The sequence below is a fragment of the Aquarana catesbeiana genome, linkage group LG11 (assembly GCF_042186555.1).
Source record: "Aquarana catesbeiana isolate 2022-GZ linkage group LG11, ASM4218655v1, whole genome shotgun sequence".
Lineage (NCBI taxonomy): Eukaryota > Metazoa > Chordata > Amphibia > Anura > Ranidae > Aquarana > Aquarana catesbeiana.
This window is the reverse complement of record NC_133334.1, coordinates 263,427,906-263,450,134: the sequence shown is the minus strand read 5'-3', so window position 1 is coordinate 263,450,134 and position 22,229 is coordinate 263,427,906. Positions and strand designations below refer to the sequence as shown.

The 22,229-nt window shown below is 45.4% G+C and overlaps 1 protein-coding gene across 1 annotated transcript in view; it reads right to left on the bottom strand.

Moving 5' to 3' along the window:
* Positions 1 to 22,229, bottom strand: part of PEPD (peptidase D) — a 249,397-nt gene that overhangs the window by 193,143 nt on the left and 34,025 nt on the right. Inside the window, exon 6 of the mRNA XM_073605776.1 lies at positions 7,650 to 7,711. Coding sequence (XP_073461877.1) covers positions 7,650 to 7,711 — 62 coding nt within the window. The remainder of the gene's footprint in view (positions 1 to 7,649; positions 7,712 to 22,229) is intronic.

The following is a 22,229-nucleotide window of genomic DNA, read 5'->3' as shown; positions in this document are numbered from 1 at the left end:
CAAATCCATTTTTTAGTATCCTGGGGATCCCTCTACTGATAAAAAGATCTACAGTTGTGCTCATAAGTTTACATACCCTGGCAGAATTTATGATTTCTTGGCCATTTTTCAGAGAATATGAATGATAACACAAAAACATTTCCTTCACTCATGGTTAGTGTTTGGCTGAAGCCATTTATTATCAATCAACTGTGTTTACTCTTTTTAAGTCATAATGGCAACAGAAATTACCCAAATGACCCTGATCAAAAGTTTACATACCCCAGTTCTTAATACCGTGTATTGCCCCCTTTAACATCAATGACAGCTTGAAGTCTTTTGTGGTATTTGTGAATTAGGCTCTTTATCTTCTCAGATGGTAAAGTTGCCCATTCCTCTTGGCAAAAAGCCTCCAGTTCCTGGAAATTCTTGGACTGTCTTGCATGAACTGCACTTTGAGATCTCCCCAGAGTGGCTCAATGATATTGAGGTCAGGAGACTGAGATGGCCACTCCAGAACCTTCACTTTATTCTGCTGTAGCCAATGACAGATTGACTTGGCCTTGTGTTTTGGATCATTGTCACGTTGGAATGTTCAAGTACATCCCATGTGCAGCTTCCTGGCTGATGAATGCAGACGTTCCTCCAGTATTTTTTGATAACATACTGCATTCATCTTGCCATCAATGTTGAACAAATTTCCTGTGCCTTTGTAGCTCACACATCCCCAAAACATCAGCGATCCACCTCCGTCTCTTTCATCATAGGCCTTGTTGACTCCTCTCCAAATGTAGAGTTTTATGGTTGTGGCCAAAAAGCTCAATTTTGGTCTTATCACTCCAAATGACTTTGTGCCAGAAGGTTTGAGGCTCGTCTCTGTGCTGTTTGGCATATTGTAAGCAGGATATTTTGTGGCATTTGCGTAGTAATGGCTTTCCTCTGGAAACTCGACCATGCAGCCCATCTTTCTTCAAGTGCCTCCTTATTGTGCATCTTGAAACAGCCACACCACATGTTTTCAGAGAGTGCTGTATTTCACCTGAAGTTATTTGTGGGTTTTTCTTTGCATCCCGAACAATTTTCCTGGCAGTTGTGGCTGAAATTTTAGATGGTCGACCTGACCGTGGTTTGGTTTCAACAGAACCCCTCATTTTCCACTTCTTGATTAGAGTTTGAACAATGCTGATTGGCATTTATATCCCTTTCCTGTTTTATACAGTTCAAATACCTTTTCCTGCAGATCTTTTGACAATTCTTTTGCTTTCCCCATGACTCAGAATCCAGAAACCTCAGTGCTGGATGAAAGATGCAAGGGTCTGTCAGGAGTCCAGAAACAATAATTACAAGCAAACAGATCACAGGTGAGGGCGGTTACCTTTAATAGCCATTCAAACACCTTTGTGTCAACTTGTGTGCATGTTATCAGGCCAAAATCGCCAGGGTGTGTAAACTTTTGATCAGGGTCATTTGGGTAATTTCTGTTGCCATTATGATTTAAAAAGAGAAAACACAGTTGTTCGATAATAAATGGCTTCAGCCAAATACTAACCATGAGTGAAAAAAGTTTTTGTGTTATCATTCATATCTCTGAAAAATGGTCAAGAATCCATAAATTCTGCCAGGGTATGTAGACTTATGAGCACAACTGTATATAAAAGAATCAGGACATCCTTCCTTTTGCTGGTGATCCCTATAGTGATAAGATTTATATAGAGGAATCGGGACCTCCTTTCTCCTGCTGGTAATCCCTCTAGTGATATAAAGATCTATATAGAGGAATCAGGACCTCCTTCCTTTTGCTGGTGAACCCTATAATAAGATTTTTATAGAGGAATCAGGACCTCCTTCATGCAATGGGTGCATTGCATCATGAAATCTGAGGATTACCAAAAGAATTTTGGGTCGCACTGTAGAGCCCAGTGTCAGAAAGCTGGGTTTGCGTCCGAGATCTTGGGTCTTCCAGCAGGACAATGAGCTCAAACATACGTCAAAAAGCACCCAGAAATGGATGGCAACCAAGCACTGGAGAGTTCTAAAGTGGCTAGCAATGAGTCCAGCTCTAAATCCCATTGAACACCTGTGGAGAGATCTTAAAATTGCTGTTGGGAAAAGGCACCCTTCCAATAAGAGAGACCTGGAGCAGTTTGCAAAGGAAGAGTGGTCCATGCTGCAGGATGTCTCTGCCTGTACCACAGGCTGGAGACTGTTGTCCAATGAGGTCCCATCAGACCCACCACCCCTCTTAGTATGATGACCATCTATTAATGAGAAGCTTGAAGAGTATGCAAACCCAAAATCTATTATTTAAATTTGTCCTGCCTGCCACCGATAGCCGCAGTTTACTCCAAGTGTTCACCTTTTACCCAAACCTGGATAATAGTGGGTGTATATTTAGGTGACAGTAGTCCAGTAGGCAAGAAGTAATGTGAACCCCCCAGATATTTAAAACGAGGATATAGTGGGAATAGGGCAGGCCTCTGAAACTTACTGTCCCAATCCACCATCCAATAACAATAGCGCGGGTTTCGTCCAGTTTATAGTCAGGCCAGAGAAGTATCCAAACCTGGATATCGTGTCCATGGCAGTCTCTAGTGTCACCCAAAAAGAGCAACCTATCGTCTACGTACAGCATTACGTTCTCGTGGAGGTCACCAAAATCTATTTTTTTAGTATCTTTGGCACCATACCGCACTGTAATGTCTTAAAGCAGACCTTCACCTATTTACAGTAATTCCCTCTATCTCCTCTTTGTGCTCCCCTCTTGCACATTAGCAGTCTTTTTTTTTTTTTTTTTACCATTGTAAATACCTTTCTCTTCTTTTTTGCTGGCCCCCCCCATGTCCGGATTCCTCACCTAGGCAAGGATGACTTTTATAGAGGAGCAAGGCATGAGGGGGGGGGGGAATAAAAATCAGAGATGGATGTTTGAGATAAGGGTAAATTTGAAGGCGGCAGCTCCCCTAGATCAGGTCCTGAATACCTAATAAACACATCAAACAACAAACAAGAGGGGGCACCTTCATCTAAATGCAGACTGTGCAGACAAGTGGCATGAATACAAAAGGATAAAATTATTGCACTCACTATTAGGGCCCTTTCACACCAAACACAGTTAGGTGCAGTTGGATTCATTTTGAACTCCAACTGCATAGACAGCCCAAAATCAAGGTAATCCTATGGGCATAGTTCACATCATTGCAGTGCAGTTCAGCACAGTTTAAAAAAAAAAAAAAGTAGAGCATGCTGCATTTTTCCACACCGCAAATGCAGGGAATGCGCTACAAACATGCTTCAAAATGCACGGCACCTGCACCGCACCCCTTTAAGCCAAGAAAGCCAAACCAAAAAACTTATAAAAAAAATGCACTGCAAACGCAGTGCTAGATGCAGCACAAAACACATGCAAATCGCAAATCCAAACCTGCATCAAACGCGCTTCAAATGCATGTAAACATGCAGTCAAAAAACGCACAGTTATGCGCAGTTTCTGGTGTAATTGGGCCCTAAAGAAGTAGATGGTGTGCATGTCATCATTAAGCCTCTTCTGGGATATGCAGAGATTGACAGGCAAGTGGCCAGGTACAGGCAGAGTGGCGCCGGGAAGCGTCTGGATCCACTCTGTGGGCGTGGTTACAAGTTTCACAAAGGGGCGTTGCTCTGAAACACGCAACCACCACACCAATCCCCCCCCCACCCCCCCGCCATTGACGTCATCCATGAAGAAAGCCGCGCTGAGCCGATCACCGTCGAGTTGGCGAAGCATAGCTGATCAGCTTGCGCTCCAACTCCTAGCATTGTGGACAGTAGGGTTGCCACCTCATCCCTTTAAAACTGAACACATATTAATTACACAGGTTCTCTGGCTGATTAAGGTGGTAATTAAACTCACTTGGTGCCTTATCAGCATTAAAATAGCCTCAGAACCTGTGTAATTACTATGTAATTACTATGTGTTCAGGTTTAAAGGGAGGAGGTGGCAACCCTAGTTGACAGTTTGACATCCAGCTGCTTCTGCCCATGCCTGGCCGCTTCACTGCATATCCCAGAAGAGGCTTAATGACGACATGCACACTGCCTACTTCTTAATAGCGAGTGCAATATTCTTATCCTTTGTATTCACGCCACTTGTCTACACACCCTGCATTTAGATAGAGGCGCTCCCTCGTTTGTTGTTTGAGACCATTGTAGTGTGTCTGCACTTGTGCAGGGAGACCCGTGCATGCGCAGATACAAAACAGATTTGTTAAGTCTTTGGGACCTGGCAGAAGTTTGCTGTGTTTGTGCATACGCGGGGAATTCCTTTGCATGTGCATATAATGTACGCCCACAGGTCTTGGTTAGGTCTTTGGGACCTGACAGACTTTTGCAGCATCCTTGTGCTGTGCAGACACGCTGCAAGCCTCTTGCAATGCCTCTGCGCCTGCAAAGGGAACCTCACGTATTTGTAGATATGCCACAGGTCTATGTTAGGTCTTTGAGATGTGACAGAGACTTTTATGGTGTGCCTGCATATGCGAGGGGGGGGGGGGGAGACCCATGCATGCACAGCTACGCCGCAGATCTTTTGGGGATTCAACAGACACTTTTGCAGCATGGAAACCTGAAACGGTGAATGGAGACGCAGCGAAATCCTGCTGTGAGCCGCTGCTTGTTCTAGTGTGAACCCAGGCTCAATCGCCCTCGGTCTGGAGCTCCATGCAAGGTTTCTCCTCATGGGGTGAGGATGATGATGAGAAAAGTGAGGGGATCAGCCCAGAACTACACGGAAGGAACTTGTGAATGATCTCAATGCAGTTGGGACCACAGTCACCAAACAAACCATTGGTAACACAATACGCCGCCATGGACTGAAATCCTGCAGCACCCCTAAGATCCCATTCCTCAAGGCGGCGCATGTACAGGGCCGTCTGAAGTTTGCCAATGAACATCTAAATGATTCAGAGAAGGATGGGGAGAAAGTGCTGTGATCAGATGAGACCAAAATTGAGCTCTTTGGCATTAACTCGACCCAAAACACAACGCCAAGGCAACAAAGGAGTGGCTCAAGAAGAAGCACATTAAAGGTCCTGGAGTGGCCTAGCCAGTCTCCAGACAGTAATCCTATAAAAAAAAATTATGGAGGGAGCTGAAAAATCCTTCCTGAGATGTGTGCAAACCTGGTCACCAACTACAAGAAACCTCTTACCTCTGTGCTTGCCAACAAGGGATTCTCCACCAGGGACTAAGTCATGTTTTGCTTGGGGATTAAATACTTATTTTACTCACTGAAGTGCAACTCAATTTATAACATTTGTATTGTTTTCTGGATTTTTGGTTAATATTTGATCTCTATCATTTAAAATACAGTAGTGCTCCAGTGCATAAGCAATAAATCTCCTGTCGAGACGCTATTCAAGTACACACAGAATAGAAGGTACCGTTCGGTCTCTGCTTCTCCTCCTCAGCTGTAGCCCAGTCTGGTTTTCGTCCTGTACCTGCACATTTGTTTGGATGCTTAGTTTTATTTGGAATAAATACGTTTTTACACTATCCAAGCTTTGTGGCTTTCATGGGGAGCCACTCTTTGCAGATTTGGTTGATGCACCGAGGCTCAGATATAGAAGTTATATACAATACATTCCTGCTGACTGGTGATTGGAGTCCTTCTGCCAGGACATCCGGAAAAGTTACCTTTGATGATATATAGTTTTTCATGCCTGAGGGTCACTCTGTGGCCACTACTGTCTGGTGAGCGCTTTGATATACCACTTCGGGTGAAGCACGAATAAGAAAGCATGTGCACTTTATTATGTGGTGATTGGATCTACTAAGAAGATTTTTGTGTGTTTTCTTCATAATCATTTGAGGACATTTGATTTGTTGCACTATATTCACTTTATTGTTAACACAGGATATTTATTGCTTATGCACTGGAGCACTTTAAAAAAAATGCTAAAATTAACAGGTTCACATTTAATATATTGCACTATTGATGAGCCCTATATTGTCTGTTTAATTGTTTATTAGTAAATTACTAATTTAGGAACAGCATCAGGTTGGTAGAGTGCACGTTTATTTTTTTGGCGCCGTGCCCATTAATTATTCACTTAAAGCGGGGGTCCACCTAAACCGCCAAAAAAAAAAAAAAAAAAATATTAAAAGCCAGCAGCTATAAATACTGCAGCTGCTGACTTTTAATAAATGGCCACTTACCTGTCCCAGGGTCCAGCGATGTCGGCAGGCGACGCCGAGAACCCGCTCGGTTCTCGGCAGCTGGCGCCGCCATCCTAGGTGAGGGAATCAGGAAGTGAAGCTTTGCGACTCCACTTCCCGGTTCCCTACTGCGCATGCGCGAGTCGCGCTGCGCGTCGTCACTGGTCCCCGCTATCTCCTGGGAGCTGTGTGTTTCCCAGTAGACAGCACGGAGGGACAGGAAGAGGCATAGACTCCCATGGGAGTCTATGCCGGAAGTGGGTGCAAATACCTGTCTTAGACAGGTATCTGCACCCCCCTCCCACCCTGAAAGGTGCCAAATGTGACACCGGAGGGGGGGGGGGGGTTACGAAAAGCGGAAATTCCATTTTTGTGTGGAACTCCGCTTTAAAATACAGTAGTACCTTGGATTAGGAGCATAATTTGTTCCAGAAGAATGCTTGTAATCCAAAGCACTCGTATATCAAAGCGAATTTCCCCATAGGAATCAATGAAAACTCAGATAATTTGTTCCAGAGTCACTGCTAGTGTATGCAGTACCGCATGTGGCCAAAGGTGGGGGTGGGGGGGCACCGGAAACACTCGGAGACGCTTTGGAATGGAGTGTTTCCAAGTGTCTCTGATAGTCACCGGCGCCCCCGCACCTCTGGCCACATGCGGTACTGCACACCCCAGAGGCTTGAATCCTAATCGTCTTGCGAAGCAAGGCTCGCGAACCGAGTCAGGATTTAAAAAAAAAAAAAAAAAAAAAAAAAAAAAAAAAAAAAAAAAAAGCTTGTATTGGGAAAGGCTTGTAAAATGCGTTACACTATACACCTATGATGAAAGTTATAGACCCTTAATTTCTTTGTAAGTGGGCAAACTTCACAAAATCTGCAGGGGATCAAATAATTTAAATTACTTTCCCATTGTACACAGGGAATTCAAGCAGTTATGGATACGTCACTAGTTTCTAATAGGTCTTTGGGATCTGGAAAGCTGGAAGAGGACCTACAAGATAGGGGGCACAGAAAGGGACGGGTGCCAGAAGAACCATAGCTGAAAGAAAAACAATGCTGGACTCCATGAACTAGTTCTTTTTTTTTTAAAGGAGTCTGTTACGAAGTTTCAGGATTTTTTTACTTTCCAAACTTTTCGCCATCTGACAGGTTCTCGTTAAGCCTGACGCAGTCACTTGCAGATCCAAGAAGCTCAGACAGACTACAACGTGCCTCCGATCCCAGCACTTCTTTTATTTTGGCATTTGTCTGCAGATTATAAAACATTGCTACTTCTCAGCGAGAGGATATGAATATATTTTATTATGAAACCAGCGGGGGCCTTCTCAGCTTCTCACTTTGAATATATTATCCTTTTATTTGGAAGCTGCGTAAATAAATCGCGCCTGTCCCGAGTGACGCGGCGTTCAAGAGATTCTATCTCCGTGGACAGAAAAGCGCCGTGTTTCTTTTTTTTTTTGTCATGAGATTTTTACTTACTTGCTTATTCCTTCAAACGAGGCCTCCCTGCAAACACTGCCGCTGTCCGTATTAACCCCGCGCTGCAAAAGAAAAAAAGAACACAAATCAAAAAGTGTTAGAAAAGATTGGGGGGGGGGGGGGTCAGAAGATGAAAGATGGAGTCCTCCCTCCTCCCTTCATCAAGATGCTAATGAAATTTCTATGTGCCTCTCTATGCAATGCAGGCAGATCATGGCTGGTGAGAGGAGTCAGCAGGGTGCTGTACATAGCTTCCTGAAAACATCCCAGCCCCCCCGGCCTCAGTACTTCACTCAAGAGCCCCCAGTCCTGATGCAAAGCAGGGGGCTGGCTCTGGGGAGGAGTTATGCAAATATCAAAAACCCTTGATGGGTGGGTGTCAGTCTGGAGGATTCTGAGCCATTACATGTGATGCTGAGCCTTCAAGAACTGAAATCCAATGAATGAAAAGGGCAGGCCTGGGACAGTCAGTCTGGGGCGGAAAGGGTTAGATCAGTAATGGTGAACCTTGACACCCCAGATGTTTTGGAACTACATTTCCCATGATGCTCAACTGCACTGCAAAGTACATGAGAACCATGGGAAATGTAGTTCCAAAACATCTGGGGTGCCAAAGTTCACCTACATTTCCCATGATGCTCAACTACATTGCAAAGTGCATGAGCATCATGGGAAATATAGTTCCAAAACATCTGGGGGGGGGGCCAAGGTTTGCTATCACTGGGCTAGATGATGTGGTTTGACCACCCCTAGCCCCAGGTGTGAAGGACCCATTAGACCGGTCAGTGGTCATAAGAAAGGACTAAACCAAAAAGAAGCTCTTTGATGGGTCTCTCCAGGATGAGTTTCAGCACCGCGGACAGCTCCTTACAATACACTATAGATCACTTCTTATCAAAGCCAGTGGCCATAAAGAGAGACTCTCTCAAACATTCTTTATCATAAACTCTTTCCTGTATAAAGATCAAACCTCATATAAATGGTCTTTTGCTGATCATCATTATACAGCTAGTAAAATAAAGTATTGAACACGTCACCATTTTTTTAGGTAAATTTATTTGTAAAATGTGTTATTGACATGAAATTGTCACCAAATGTCGGTAACATCCCATACATACAAAGAAACCAAAACAAGTAAGTTCAGAAATGAAGTTATGTGTAATAAAAATGGAATGACACAGGGAAAGGTATTGAACACGCTAACTGAAATATATTCAATACTTCGTAGAAAATCCTTTGTTGGTAATAACAGTTTCAAGACGCCTCTTGTATGGAGAAACTAGTCCCATGCATCGCTCAGGTGTGATTTTGGCCCATTCTTCCATTAGGACCCTTTCTTTTTAATATCTTTATAAATGATATGGGGTCTGGGATTAAAAGGTACCATTTCAGTCATTACAGATGACACCAAGCTATGCAGTGGAATAACGTCCTTACAGGATGAGGTTTAATGTTGATAAAGTTATGCACTTGGGGTCTACAAACATGCATGGCACCATACATACTAGGGGAGTAGAACTGGGGGAATCAATGGTGGAGAAGGATCTGGGGGGTTTTGGTAGATCAGAAGCCCAATTGCGCTATAAAAAGCGCTATACATAAATATTGCTTAACTGAAATTACAAAATATCCAATCTTTAATAAAATCTTCACATCAGTGATAAATAGTCCACAAAAGTAGAAACGCAAGTTGAAACAAAAACTCTTCTAATGCCGCGTACACACAACCGGTCTTGTGAGTAGACTCTGACGGTCTTTCCGACGGAGTTCCGCTGAAACGGACCTGCCTACACACGATCACACCAAAGTCCGTTCGTTTAGAACGCAATGACGTACGACAGGACTAGAAAAAGGCTGCTCAATAGCCAGTAGCCAATAGCTGCCCTTGCGTCGTTTTTGGTCCGTCGGACTAGCATACAGACGAACTAGAAACATGTTCTATTTCTAGGTCCGTCAGAATTTTAGAAAGAAAAAGGCAGACGAAGCCCACACACGATCGGAACGTCCGACAGAATGATTCCGTCGGACCTTTTCTGCCGGAAAGTCCGGTCGTGTGTACGCGGCATTATAAATCAATCAGTGTTTCCACACACTTCCACCACAGTGGTTTTTCGTTCTCAAAAGGAGTGCACACCACCACCGGTGCAAATGCGCGCTCACCTCCCAGATGAGTTAAAACTTATATATAAATGAAGCCTTCACAATCTCCTCCTCTTCACAAACCATGGTGGGTAATCAAGCTTGTTCCTTATTACTGGCAACTCAGCACACCCGCATCCAAGGAAACAAATCACCTCCCAACTCCGCTCAAGATTCCATGAGGTCAGGACATGTAAATAATAAGTATAGAGACCATAGTGTTCTCCGTATACAAATATATTCAAAGCCCCTAAGAACAAGGATGCACTTACAAGATAAAACTTTTTAATCACATATAAAACCTCCAAAGTCCGCCGTGTTGACACTCACACTGCCTGGCTGGACGTCATACTATCGGCTCCTCCCTTCTAGAAGCCCAATAATAACATGCAATGCAAAGCTGCGGTTTCCAAAAGCGAGCAAAGTCCTTTCTTATATTAATAGAGTTATGGACTCCAGAGAGAGAGATATCATTTGGCCCCTGTACACATCATTAGTAAGACCTCATCTGGAATATGCAGTTCAGTTTTGGGCACCATTTTTTTGCCTTCCTCTGGATCAACTGTAGGTATAGGATCGCGTTTATGGGATTGTAACAAAAATTTAATGATTTTTTCCCCCTTTCTTGTGTCTTTTTTAAAACCAGACTAACTATGTAAACATATATAGATCTCCCTTTTGATACAAGTTGATTAAATGATTCACTGACAGGAAGTCTAGGTTGAAGGCTAGGGGGTAGAACAGGGGTAGGCAACCTTTTGAGCACAGTGTGCTGAAAAATGTTTTCAAAGAAATTGAGCGTGTCGATTTGCTGTAAACTACTTGAGTAATTTTCTACCCTGCACATCTGCCCCACCTCTGTACCCCCATGCTCTTCTGTCTCACTGCTGAACCACCTTCTCACCTGTCCTAGCACTGAACCCATCTGCTCATCTGCCCCACCACGGTCCCACCAATGTACCTCCTTTCTCCTCTTCACCCCCCTCTGTAGCCCCCTGCTCTTCTGCACCACCACTGTAACCCCCTGCTCATCTGCCCAACTAATGCACCTCCCTTTCACATCTGCCCCAACACTGAACCCCCCCAGCTTATCTTTTCCCCCACTGTAATCCCCTTCTCATCTGGCACAACACTAAACCCCCCCCCCCCCCCCCGCTCATCTGTCCCACCCACTGTAACCCCCTGCTCATCTGCACTGTCACTGTACTGTGCTCTCCTGTCTCGCCACTGAACCCCATTCTCATTTCTCCCACCACTGTACCTCCTGCACTTCAGCCAAACCACTGTACTCCCCTGAACATCTGCCCCACTGCTGTATCCCGTTCTTCTGTCCCAACGCTGAACCCCCTTCTCATCACTCCTACCACTATAACCCTCTTTCCCATCTGCCCCCCCACTGTACCTCCTGCACATCTGTCTCACCTCTGTACCCCCTGCTCTTCTGTTCCACCTCTGTACCCCTCTGCTTGTCTGCCCCACCACTGTAACCCCCTGCTTATCTGTCCCACCAATGTACCTCCTTTCTCCTCTGCCCTGCCACTGTACCCCCCCCGCACAACTGCCCCACCTCTGTTCTCCCCCTGCTCTTCTGCCCCACCAGTGTAACCCCCTGCTCATCTGGCCCATCACTGAACCCCCCCTGCTCCTCTGTCCTACCACTGTAACCCCCCTGCTCATCTGCCCCATCACTGTAACCCTCTTGCTCTTCTGTCCCACCGCTGAGCCCCCTTCTCATCTCTTCCACCACTGTACCTCCCTGCACATCTGCCCCACCATCGTACCCTCCTGATCTTCTGTCCCACTGCTAATCCCCCCCCCCCCCCGGCTCATCTCATATATATTTTTTTTTTTTTTCAACAAAGTTCCCAGAATCTCAACAGTAATTCCACAAACTGTCAACTGATTGTGATTTTCTCTATCACAGTGAAATCTCTTCTTTCTGAGATTGGTAGTGGCAACCAAGCGAGTCATGTTCCTCCAGATGATGGGCGGGGCTAGCAGGACCGTGATTGGCTTTGGCAGTGGCCAACAATCCTCCCCCTCCTGGAAACAGGGACCGCCCCCCCCCCCTAGCAGAACTGCACCCAATCTCTTCCACCTTAACAAGAGCTGACGATCGCGGCTACAACAAAGTTAGATAATCAATGTTTCCCATCTTTTACAATGTTTGGGGGCACAGTGCCTCCCCCTCGGTGCAGGTGCGGCATGGGGATGTGCGAGATGTGAGACTGAAATGCATTAGCGTCTCACTGACACTTCCCAGCACTGCTCTGCTGTTGAGAGTCGGGTGCCGGCAAAAGAGGCTTGTCTAAACGTGTCTAAACACAGCCTGGGGAATACATAAACCTGGATTTTCTGCTTTCCGAAATTATTATAAAGACGACGTATCAGGATGATATCACTTCCTCTCCAAGAGTACAACATAATACAATATCAAAAAACAGAATCTTGTTGTCAAAAGGAATATAAATAACTATGTTATCTGATATGGTTATGAAGGCTCTGGAGCTGGGAGGCAGCACGCAGGCAGGGAGGTGACAGGGAAGTAAGTGTTAGACCTTAGGAAGCCTCTTTGCACTGAATCTCAGACAATGCAACAAAAGCTTAAAGGAAAACTCCACTTCTTTGGAAAAAATGAAATGGCATATACTGTACATTGCTACACAACCCTCCCACTGATGCCAACGATAGGACACCTTTCCTTCCACTGACACCAATGAAGAGGCACTATTCTATTCCTTCCAGTGACATTAGTGATGGAGCACTATTCCTCCAAATGTCACAGACGAGGCACTATTGCTTCCACAAATACCAATCATGGAGCACTATTCCTCCCAATGACACCAATGTTGGGGCATCAATCCTCTCACTGACACCATTGATGGTGCACTATTACTCCCACTGATACCATTGATGCGACTATATTGCTCAAAGATGGGGCACCATTTTATTCCAGGGAACTATTCCTCCCAAGGATACAATTGATGGGGCACTATCCCTTCCACTGACATAAATGATTGGGCATTATTCTTCCCACTGATACTATTGATGGGACACTATTCTTATTGACACCAACGACAGGGAACTATTTCTTCCATTATCATCATTGACAGGGGACTATTCTTCCCAAAAAAGGAAGAGAAGCGCCAGGCAAATCCTAGTGCAGCATTATTTTATTTGATTAAAATACAAATTGTTGACAGTGTAAGGTGCCAGTGAGGGTAGGTGCTTTCCAGATCCAGCATCACAGAAGAGCCGCCGGGGTATCCCCGTGGAAGAGTCCACGAGCACCGTGTGTCAGCAGGAGGCTGAAGCCTCGAAGGACCTGGGGAGGACGCCGGCTGTATAACTCTGTCTAGGAGTGTTCCGGAGCTGTCAGAGTAGGGAGCCACCTACCACTGTGTCTGGCCAATCAGAACGCATTTCGAAGGCACGGCCAAGTCTCCATCAGCCTGGCTGACGCATTACGATTGGCCACACACAGTGGTAGGCGGCTCCCCACTCTGACAGCTCCAGGAAACTCCTACACAGAGTTACACAGACAGTGTCTTGCCGAGAAAGTTCCCCCGGCGGATAAGGACCCCCCCTGTACTGCGCAGGCGCAGCTCTTGCGCAGTACGAACGACTAAGGAGCCGCCGAAAATAGCCAAAGCTGAAAACCTTCAATCAGCTGTACACGGCGCCTGCGCCCTGGGTCCAGGTTCAAGCCCCACCATCCAAGTGGACCTAGAGGGAGAATAAAAAAACGCCAAGCAAAGCGAGGCCGTGCCCAAAGCGTGGCGAGCGAAGCAAGCCTGCGGGGCGCCCTCTTACAGGCGCCGTGTACAGCTGATTTACAACTATTCGGCTATTTCCGCCGGCTCCTACTGCGCAAGCGCTGCACCTGCGCAGTAGAGGGGGGTCCTTATCCGCCGAGGGGAACTTTCTCGGCAGAACACCGGCAACCTCCCCAGGTCTTTCGATACTTCTGCCTGCCGCTGACACACGGCGCTCGTGGACCCTTCTATGATGATGGATCTGGAAAGCACCTACCCCTCACTAGCACTATGTAAGTGCACCTTATACTGTCAATAATTTGTATTTTAATCAAATAAAATGTTGCACGAGGATTTGCCTGACGCTTCTCTTTCCCATAGTGATCGGGTCCCCCAGCCCGCGCCTGAAGCAGCCTCACTCCCTTTGCAGCATTTGATTCAGAGATTCAGAGTTGACAGGGGAGCACGCACCCTCTAGAACCCCATGTTCTACTCCTTCATTTCAGGACTTTGATCAATCGATTTTTTACAAAAACTTTTGTTTTTTATTTTATTATTCAATTTTTACCTCTAAAATATATATTTTTATTCTTGCTATTCATGAACCAACATACTTATGCATGTCCTCCCACTATTTTTCATAATCAGGCATTTCAGCGCTGAGCGTTACACCAGTGTTTTATGTGTGTGTGTGTTTTTTCTAACTGTTCCTCCATATGACACCAACGACGAGGCACTATTCCTCCCACAGATAGCAATCAAGGAGCACTATTCTTCCCACTGACACTAATGATGGGCCCTATTCCTTTCACTGACACCAATGATGGTCCCTATTCCTCCCACTGACACCAATGATGATGGAGCCCTATTCCTCCCACTGACAACAATGATGGAGCCCTATTCCTCCCACTGACACCAACGATGGGGTACTATTCCTCTGACTGACACCAATGATGGGGTACTATTCCTCCGACTGACACCAATGATGGGGTACTATTCCTCTGACTGACACCAATGATGGGGTACTATTCCTCTGACTGACACCAATGATGGGGTACTATTCCTCCCACTGACACCAATGATGGGACACTATTCCTCCCACTGACACCAATGATGGGGCACTATTCCTCCCACTGACACCAATGATGGGGCACTATTCCTCCTCCTGCTGACAACAGGTGCTATGTAATTATTTTTTACTCCCACCAAGCCTGCGGAAGCCTGAGGCATTTCTACTCCCACTGGCCACAGTCTGGCCCCCTAAAATCTGAAAAACAGAAAAATTGCCCTTTGCTTTGAAATGAATTATAAGTTATGCCAAGTGACTTGGCTTTGGTAGCACTCCACAAAGCAGAGTGGCCCTAAGACAGGGGTCCTCCAATTTAAGAATTCCACATAAAAAACAAACAAAAAGAGAGCGCCAAACGATTGTGTCAAGAGTCTGAAACCTTTTATGGTTATTATCACACATACAGCATAGTGGCAAACAGTCAATCAATGCATTTTGGGGCCTTAATTCCCCCTTCATCAGATCTTGGACAATGCGGCAAAAACAGGTCTACCGGATCTAAAGCAAAAGCTCCTGGGTATAAATCTCCAACAGAAGGCAAGCCTCATACATATCAATTCTTTCACCCGTCAGAATTATATCCAGGAGCTTTTGCTTTGAATCCAAGAGACACAATTCTGCTGTTTAAGCCCTGAAATGCGTTGAATTTCCTTTTGCCCTCCTGCTATGTGTGATATTAACAATAAAGGATCTTGAACCTGCCGAACTCTAGGCAGATATAATAGACATAAAAATAATAAAGCTCTATATTTATTTATACATCAATATACTTTGATATACAGCGGGTAAAAATAAGTATTGAACACGTCACCATTTTTCTAGGTAATTATATATTTCTAAAGGTGCTACTGACATGAAAATTTCACCACATGTCGGTAACAACCCATACATACCAAGACACCATAACAAATAAGTTCAGAAATTAAAAGGGATACTAAAGTCTAATTTTTTTTACTCCTTTAAAAATAACAAACATGCTATAGTTACCTGCTCTGTAGTGCTTTTTCATAGAGCAGCCCCGATCCTCCTCTTCTCGGGTCCCTCTTCGGCACTACTGGCCCCTCCCTCCTGGTGAGTGCCCCCACAGCCAGCAGCTTGCTATGGGGGCGCTCAACAGGAGGGAGCCTCCATTAAGACACAGAGCCACGGCCCCCCCCCCCCCCTCATTGACTTTGATTGACAACAGCGGGAGCCAATGGTGCTACTTCAGCCAATGAGTTTGGACAGCCAAGTCTCTATTTTTTTTATCCCATGCAATCCATACATACAAAGAAACCAAAACATATACGTTCAGAAATGAAGTTAAGTGTAATAAAATGGAATGGCACAGGGGAAAAGTATTGAACACGCCAACTTAAATGCATTTAACACTTGGTACAAAATCCTTTGTTGGTAATGAAAGCTTCAGGATGCCTCCTGTATGGAGAATCTAGTCCCATGCGTTGCTCAGGTGTGACTTTGGCCCATTCTTCCACATAAACCGTCTTCAAACCTTGAAGGTTCTGTGGGCCTCTTCTACGAACTCTGATCTTTAGTTCTTTCCATCGATCTTCTATTGGATTCAAGTCAGGTGATTGGTTGGGCCATTCCAGCAGCTTTATTTTCTTTCTTTGAAACCAATTGAGAGTCTCCTTGGCTTTGTGTTTGGGATCATTGTCTTGCTGAATTGTCCTCCCTCGTTTCATCTTCATCATCCTGGTAGATGGCAGCAGATTTTTATAAAGAATGTCTTGGTATATTTTTCCTTTCATCTTTCAGCCCCGCACCACGATGTTCCCATCTCCAAACTTCACTGTTAGCATGGGGGGTGTTTTTGGGGTGATGTGCCATTTGACCTCCAAACATGGTGTGTATTGTGGCATGCAAAGAGTTCCATTTTGGTCTCATCTGACCAGACTACAGCCATGGCCAAAAGTTTTGGGAATGACACAAATTCTGCTGCTGAAGGCTGGGTTCACATCATTGCGAATTGGATGCGGGTTCACCGCATCCAAATCACAATAGCAAGAGATTTTGACTGGCTCTCTATGGAGCCGGTTCACATATCTCAGCAGCGGGTCCAGCGCGATTGGCACAAAAAGGCTGTGCGTCTTTTGGTCTGTTTCAGGTCCAAATTCAGCCATAAATCCGGGCTGCAATCGGACCTGAAATGGTGAACCAGGACGCACCGGACCCCTGCTGTAAGACGCATGCGGCTCATATGTGAACCCAGCCTTTAGATCTTTTTGTCAGATGTTACTTTGGTAAACTGAAGTATAATTACAAGCATTTCATAAGTGTCAAAGGCTTTTATTGACAATCACATGAAGTTTATACAAAGAGTCAATATTTGCAGTGTTGACCCTTCTTTTTCAAGACCTCTGCAATTCTCCCTGGCATGCTGTCAATTTCTGAGCCACATCCTGACTGATGGCCGCCCATTCTTGTATAATCAGTACTTGCCGTTTGTCAGAATTTGTGGGGTTTTCTTGTTCACCCGCCTCTTGAGGATTGACCACAAGTTCTCAATGGGATTAAGGTCCGGGGAGTTTCTTGGTCATGGACCCAGAATTTTGAAGTTTTATTCCCCAAGCCACTTAGTTATCACTTTTGCCTTATGCCAAGGTGCTCCATCATGCTGGAAAAGGAATTGTTCCTCACCAAACTGTTCTTGGATGGTTGGGAGAAGTTGGTCTCGGAGGATGTTTTTGTACCATTCTTTATTCATGGCTGTGTTCTTAGGCAAAATTGTGAGCGAGTCCACTCTCCCTTGGCTGAGAAGCAACCCCAAACAATCAAAAAAGGGGATTCAGAGAAAATGACTTTCCCCCAGTCCTCAGCAGTCCAATACCTGTACCCTTTGAAGAATATCAGTCTGTCCCTAAAGTTTTTCCTGGAGAGAAGTGGCTTCTTTGCTGCCCTTCTTGACACCAGACCATCCTCCAAAAGTCTTCTCCTCCCTGTGTGTGCCGATGTCCTCACACCTGCCTGCCGCCATTCCTGAGCAAGCTCTGCACTGGTGGTGCCACCGATCCCGCAGCTGAATCAACTGTAGGAGACAGTCCTGGCGCTTGCTGGTCTTTTGTGGGCGCCCTGAAGCCTTCTTTACAAATGCAGTGGAAATGTTTTTTATGGGATTACGTTCATTTTCATGGCAAAGAGAGACTTTGCAATTATAATTCATCTGATCATTCTTAATAACATTCTGGAGTATATGCAAATTGCCATCATAACAATTGAGGCAGCAGACTTTGTGAAAATTAATTTTTGTGTCATTCTCAAAACGTTTGACCACGGCTGTATATTCTCCCAGTATTTCACAGGCTTATCTAAATGTTGTGCAGTAAACTTTAAATGCGCTTTAACGTGCTTTTTCTTCAGCAATGGAGTCTTGCGTGGTGAGCGTGCATACAGGCCATGGTGGTTGTGGGCATTACTTATTGTTTTCTAGTAAACAATTGTACTTGCTAATTCCAGGCCTTTCTGAAGATCTCCACAATGGGCCCTTGGACAACTCTTCTGATAATTCTTTTTACTCTGTCAGAAATCTTCCGAGGAGCACCTGGTCGTGGCCGATTTATGGTGAAATTAGGTTCTTTCCACTTTCAGAATTATGGCCCCAACAGTGCTCACTGGAACATTCAGAAGTTTAGAAATCCTTCTGTAACCAATGCATCAGTATTTTTTGCAACAATAAGGTTGTTTAGGTCTTTAGAGAGCTCTTTGCTTTTACCCATCATTAGAGGTTTCTTGTGTGACGCCATGGTAATGAGACACCTTTTTTTTATAGACCATCAGTTGAGACTGAACCAGCTGATATTAATTTGCACTGACAAGGGGCAGGATTGCTTTCTAATTACTGACAGATTTCAGCTGGTGTCTTGGAAAGAACCTCATTTCACCATAAACCGGCCACGACCAGGTGCTCCTCACAAGATTTCTGACAGAGGAGTAAAAAGAATTATCAGAAGAGTTGTCCAAGAGCCAACGGACCACTTATGGAGAGCTTCAGAAACCATGAAATCAGGCCGAGACAGAAGTACAGCTAAATCACACTTGTTTAACAATAAAAGAAAAAAGAACAAAACGTAGACAAAACAAAAGTTTTCAGAAACTGGAACGGATAGTCAGACAAGCCAGAAGTCAGGGATCAATGTAGTGGAACAGCAAGCAGGATCTGGAGCCAGAAGGGATGCCAGCAAAGCAAGTCTTGAACAGGATCGCAGGTGATAGTCTCCGTGATGCTGACCAAGGCGAAGGCAGAGCTCCTCTGGGCTGGACGACTTAAAGCGGAGTTTCGCGAAAAAAAAAAATTTTAGATGTCAGCAGCTGCAAATACTGCAGCCGCTGACTTTTAAAATAAGGACACTTACCTGTCCCGGGGTCCAGCGATGTCAGCACCCGAGACCTAACCATCCCTCGATCCTCGGGTGCTGCCGCCGCCATTCTCACTGAGGGAATCGGGAAGTGAAGCGTTGCAACTTCACTGCCCGGTTCCCTACTGCGCATGCGTGTGTCGCGCTGCGCGTCTACACTGGTCCCCGTTGTGTTGTGGGAACTGTGTATTTCCCACAACACAACGGGGGTGGGCGGGGAGTCTGCGGCTAGCTATACCCGGAAGTGGGTGCAGATACCTGTATTATACAGGTATCTGCACCCCCCTCCCCCCTGAAAGGTGCCAATTGTGACACCGGAGGGGGGGAGGAATCTGATGAGCGGAAGTTCCACTTTAGGGTGGAACTCCGCTTTAAGTAGGCAGGACTGACGAGCAGGATATCATCAACAGCTGAGTAACTGTGGAGAGATAGGAGCTGGCAATTAGCCGACAGCTGAGCGGCCAGCTCACAGAAGGGCTGAGCCCAGCCCTGACATTTCCATGCCTTTTTGCACCTCCCTTTCTTCAGGTGTTCAATACTTTTTTTTCCCTGTGTCATTCCATTTTATTACACATAACTTCATTTCTAAACGTATTTGTTTTGGTGTCTTTGTGTGTAGGGATTGCATGGGTTGTTACCGACATGTGGTGAAAATTTCATGTCAATAACACTTTTAGAAATATATTTATCTAGAAAAATGGTGACGTGTTCAATACTTATTTTACCCGCTGTATATAAAAATGCATAATAAATATTTTATGTGTTTTAAATTAGTGTAAGTAATTGAAGTTGACAGTAGCCGTTTCTTGCAGTTCCTGTACAGCAGGGATATGCAATTAGCGGACCTCCAGCTGTTGCAGAACTACAAGTCCCATGAGGCATAGCAAGACTCTGACAGCCACAAGCATGACACCCAGAGGCAGAGGCATGATGGGAGTTGTAGTTTTGCAGCAGCTGGAGGACCACTAATTGCATATCCCTGCTGTACAGCATGAATCAGAGAGCTTGAGGGAGAAGCAGCACAAGGAGCCAATCGGTTGTGCTGCAGTGTTTATGTGTTAATAAGGAATATGTAAATGTGAGGGGGGGGGGGGAGAGTAGAGTGACACAGATGATGCTGCTTCTCAATTTACTGCCCAGCCACAGTCTAGAGGTGGGTCCACCATGATCTGGGCTCAGGGAAAGTGGGTTAAATGGTGCTTGATTTAGACTAAGGACATCTAGTGGTGGAAATGAAGTACTGTTGGGGGAGGGGCCACTCTAGATTGAAGACGAACGTTGCAGCAAAAGCCGATTTAAAGGTTGCTCTGGGTCAAAGCCTAATTTTTTTACATTTGCTTTAGTTATTTGTTCCTTTTTAAACACATGTAGTTTAACTCTCAAAATGCCAACATCTGTACATATACCTTTTACATTTGGGATTGAGATCAATTAAAATTGAACTCTGATAACTAAAATCGGAGAGTAAACAATTATTCCAGCACAAGCATCGGCAGGAACACAGCGCCCAAAAAGAATCTTTTGACCCCCCCCCAGCTCCGCGGGAGAGACGCTTTCATTAAAAGCTACGAGAGCGCGGGAGCAAAAAGCACAGCGGCCGACTTCCCCCAACGCTGGCAGTCACTCTCATCAAAGCATTAGCAATAAAAACGGTTTTAATGAGATGCATTAAAAAGTCACACTCACCTCGCAAGTCATTTAGAAAAGAAAAATCCTGTCTGCGAGTGACCTGCGAGGACGGCGATATTGCCAGCCGCAAGTAACATCACAAATCATTAATACGATTAGACTAAATTAAATCTCTTTGAAAGTACAATCAAGTAATGGGGATGGGATTCATTTGCGGAATGTTGGCTTTTTATTTAAAGGGGACAGATAATGGGAATAAAGTGGAAGCACCAAGAGCTAAATCAGGTGTGCTGCATGCAAGTGACAGAAGGAGAGAGCAGAGGGAGGAGCTCATCAGTCTTCTGTTGCTCCTTTACCATTAAAACCCATGCTAGAGCTGGGGAGGTGACCTAGTTGTGCTGCTTAACCACTTCAATACCAGGCACTTAGACACCTTCCCGCCCAGACCAATTTTCAGCTTTCAGCGCTGTTGCAATTTGAATGACAATTGCGCGGTCATGCTACATTGTACGCAAACAGTTTTTTTATCATTTTGTTCCCACAAATAGAGCTTTCTTTTGGTGGTATTTGATCACCTCTGCGGTTTTTATTTTTTGCGCAACAAATAAAAAAAGACCGAAAATTTTGAAAAAAAAAAAAAAGTCTTTCTTTGTTTCTGTTAAAAATTTTGGTAAATAAGTACGTTTTCTTCTTCAATGACGGGCACTGATACGGCGGCACTGATGGGCACCAATGAGGTGGCACTGATGGGCACTCATAGGTGGCACAGAAGGCACCACGTATGGGCACTGACAGGTGGCACCGATGGACACAGATGACACCGATTGGTGCCACTGATGCCCCTAAGGGTGGCATTGCTGGGCGTCACTGCAATATAATAGTGCCAATCAGTGCCCATTTGTGGGCACTGATTGGTAAAGATTGGGCACTGACTGGGCACATTGGGCACATGTGGATGGCCATGGGGTACATACCTGGCCATCCACATGTTGCCCCCTTCCCTGGTGGTCCTAGTGGCGATCCCTGGTGGTCCAGTGTGGTGATCTGAGGGGGGGCTGCGCTGATAAACAATCAGCGCAGACCCCCCCTGTCAGGAGAGCCGCCGATTGGCTCTCCTCTACTCGCGTCTGTCAGACGCGAGTGAGAAAAAGCCGATCAACAGCTCTTCCTATTGACATCGTGATCAGCCGTGATTGGACACGGCTGATCACATGGTAAAGAGCCTCCGCCAGAGGCTCTTTACCAAGATCGGTGGAGCGGTGTGTCAGACTGACACACACCGCTGCACTGATTGCCGCGATGCGCGCCCCCCGCGGACGCGTGGCGGCATGTTATCCTACTGGACGTCATATGACGCCCAGTCAGGATAACGGAGCCACTGCCCGGCCGCCAATCTGCTATAGGCCGGGCGGGAAGTGGTTAAAGTGTGATTGTTACCCCAGCATTTCATATTCTTTGTATGTGCCCGCTGTACCATGTGTATGAGAAAGTCTCCTGTTCTCTTATGTATTGCTTCCTTTATGTGAAATCCCCAGTGTTCCTGCCAGCCCCTCTGCTTTCCTATTACAAACTGACCACACTAAGCAGCAGAGCACACTGTGGTCAGTTCTCTAGCTATGCTGGGAACTCTGTG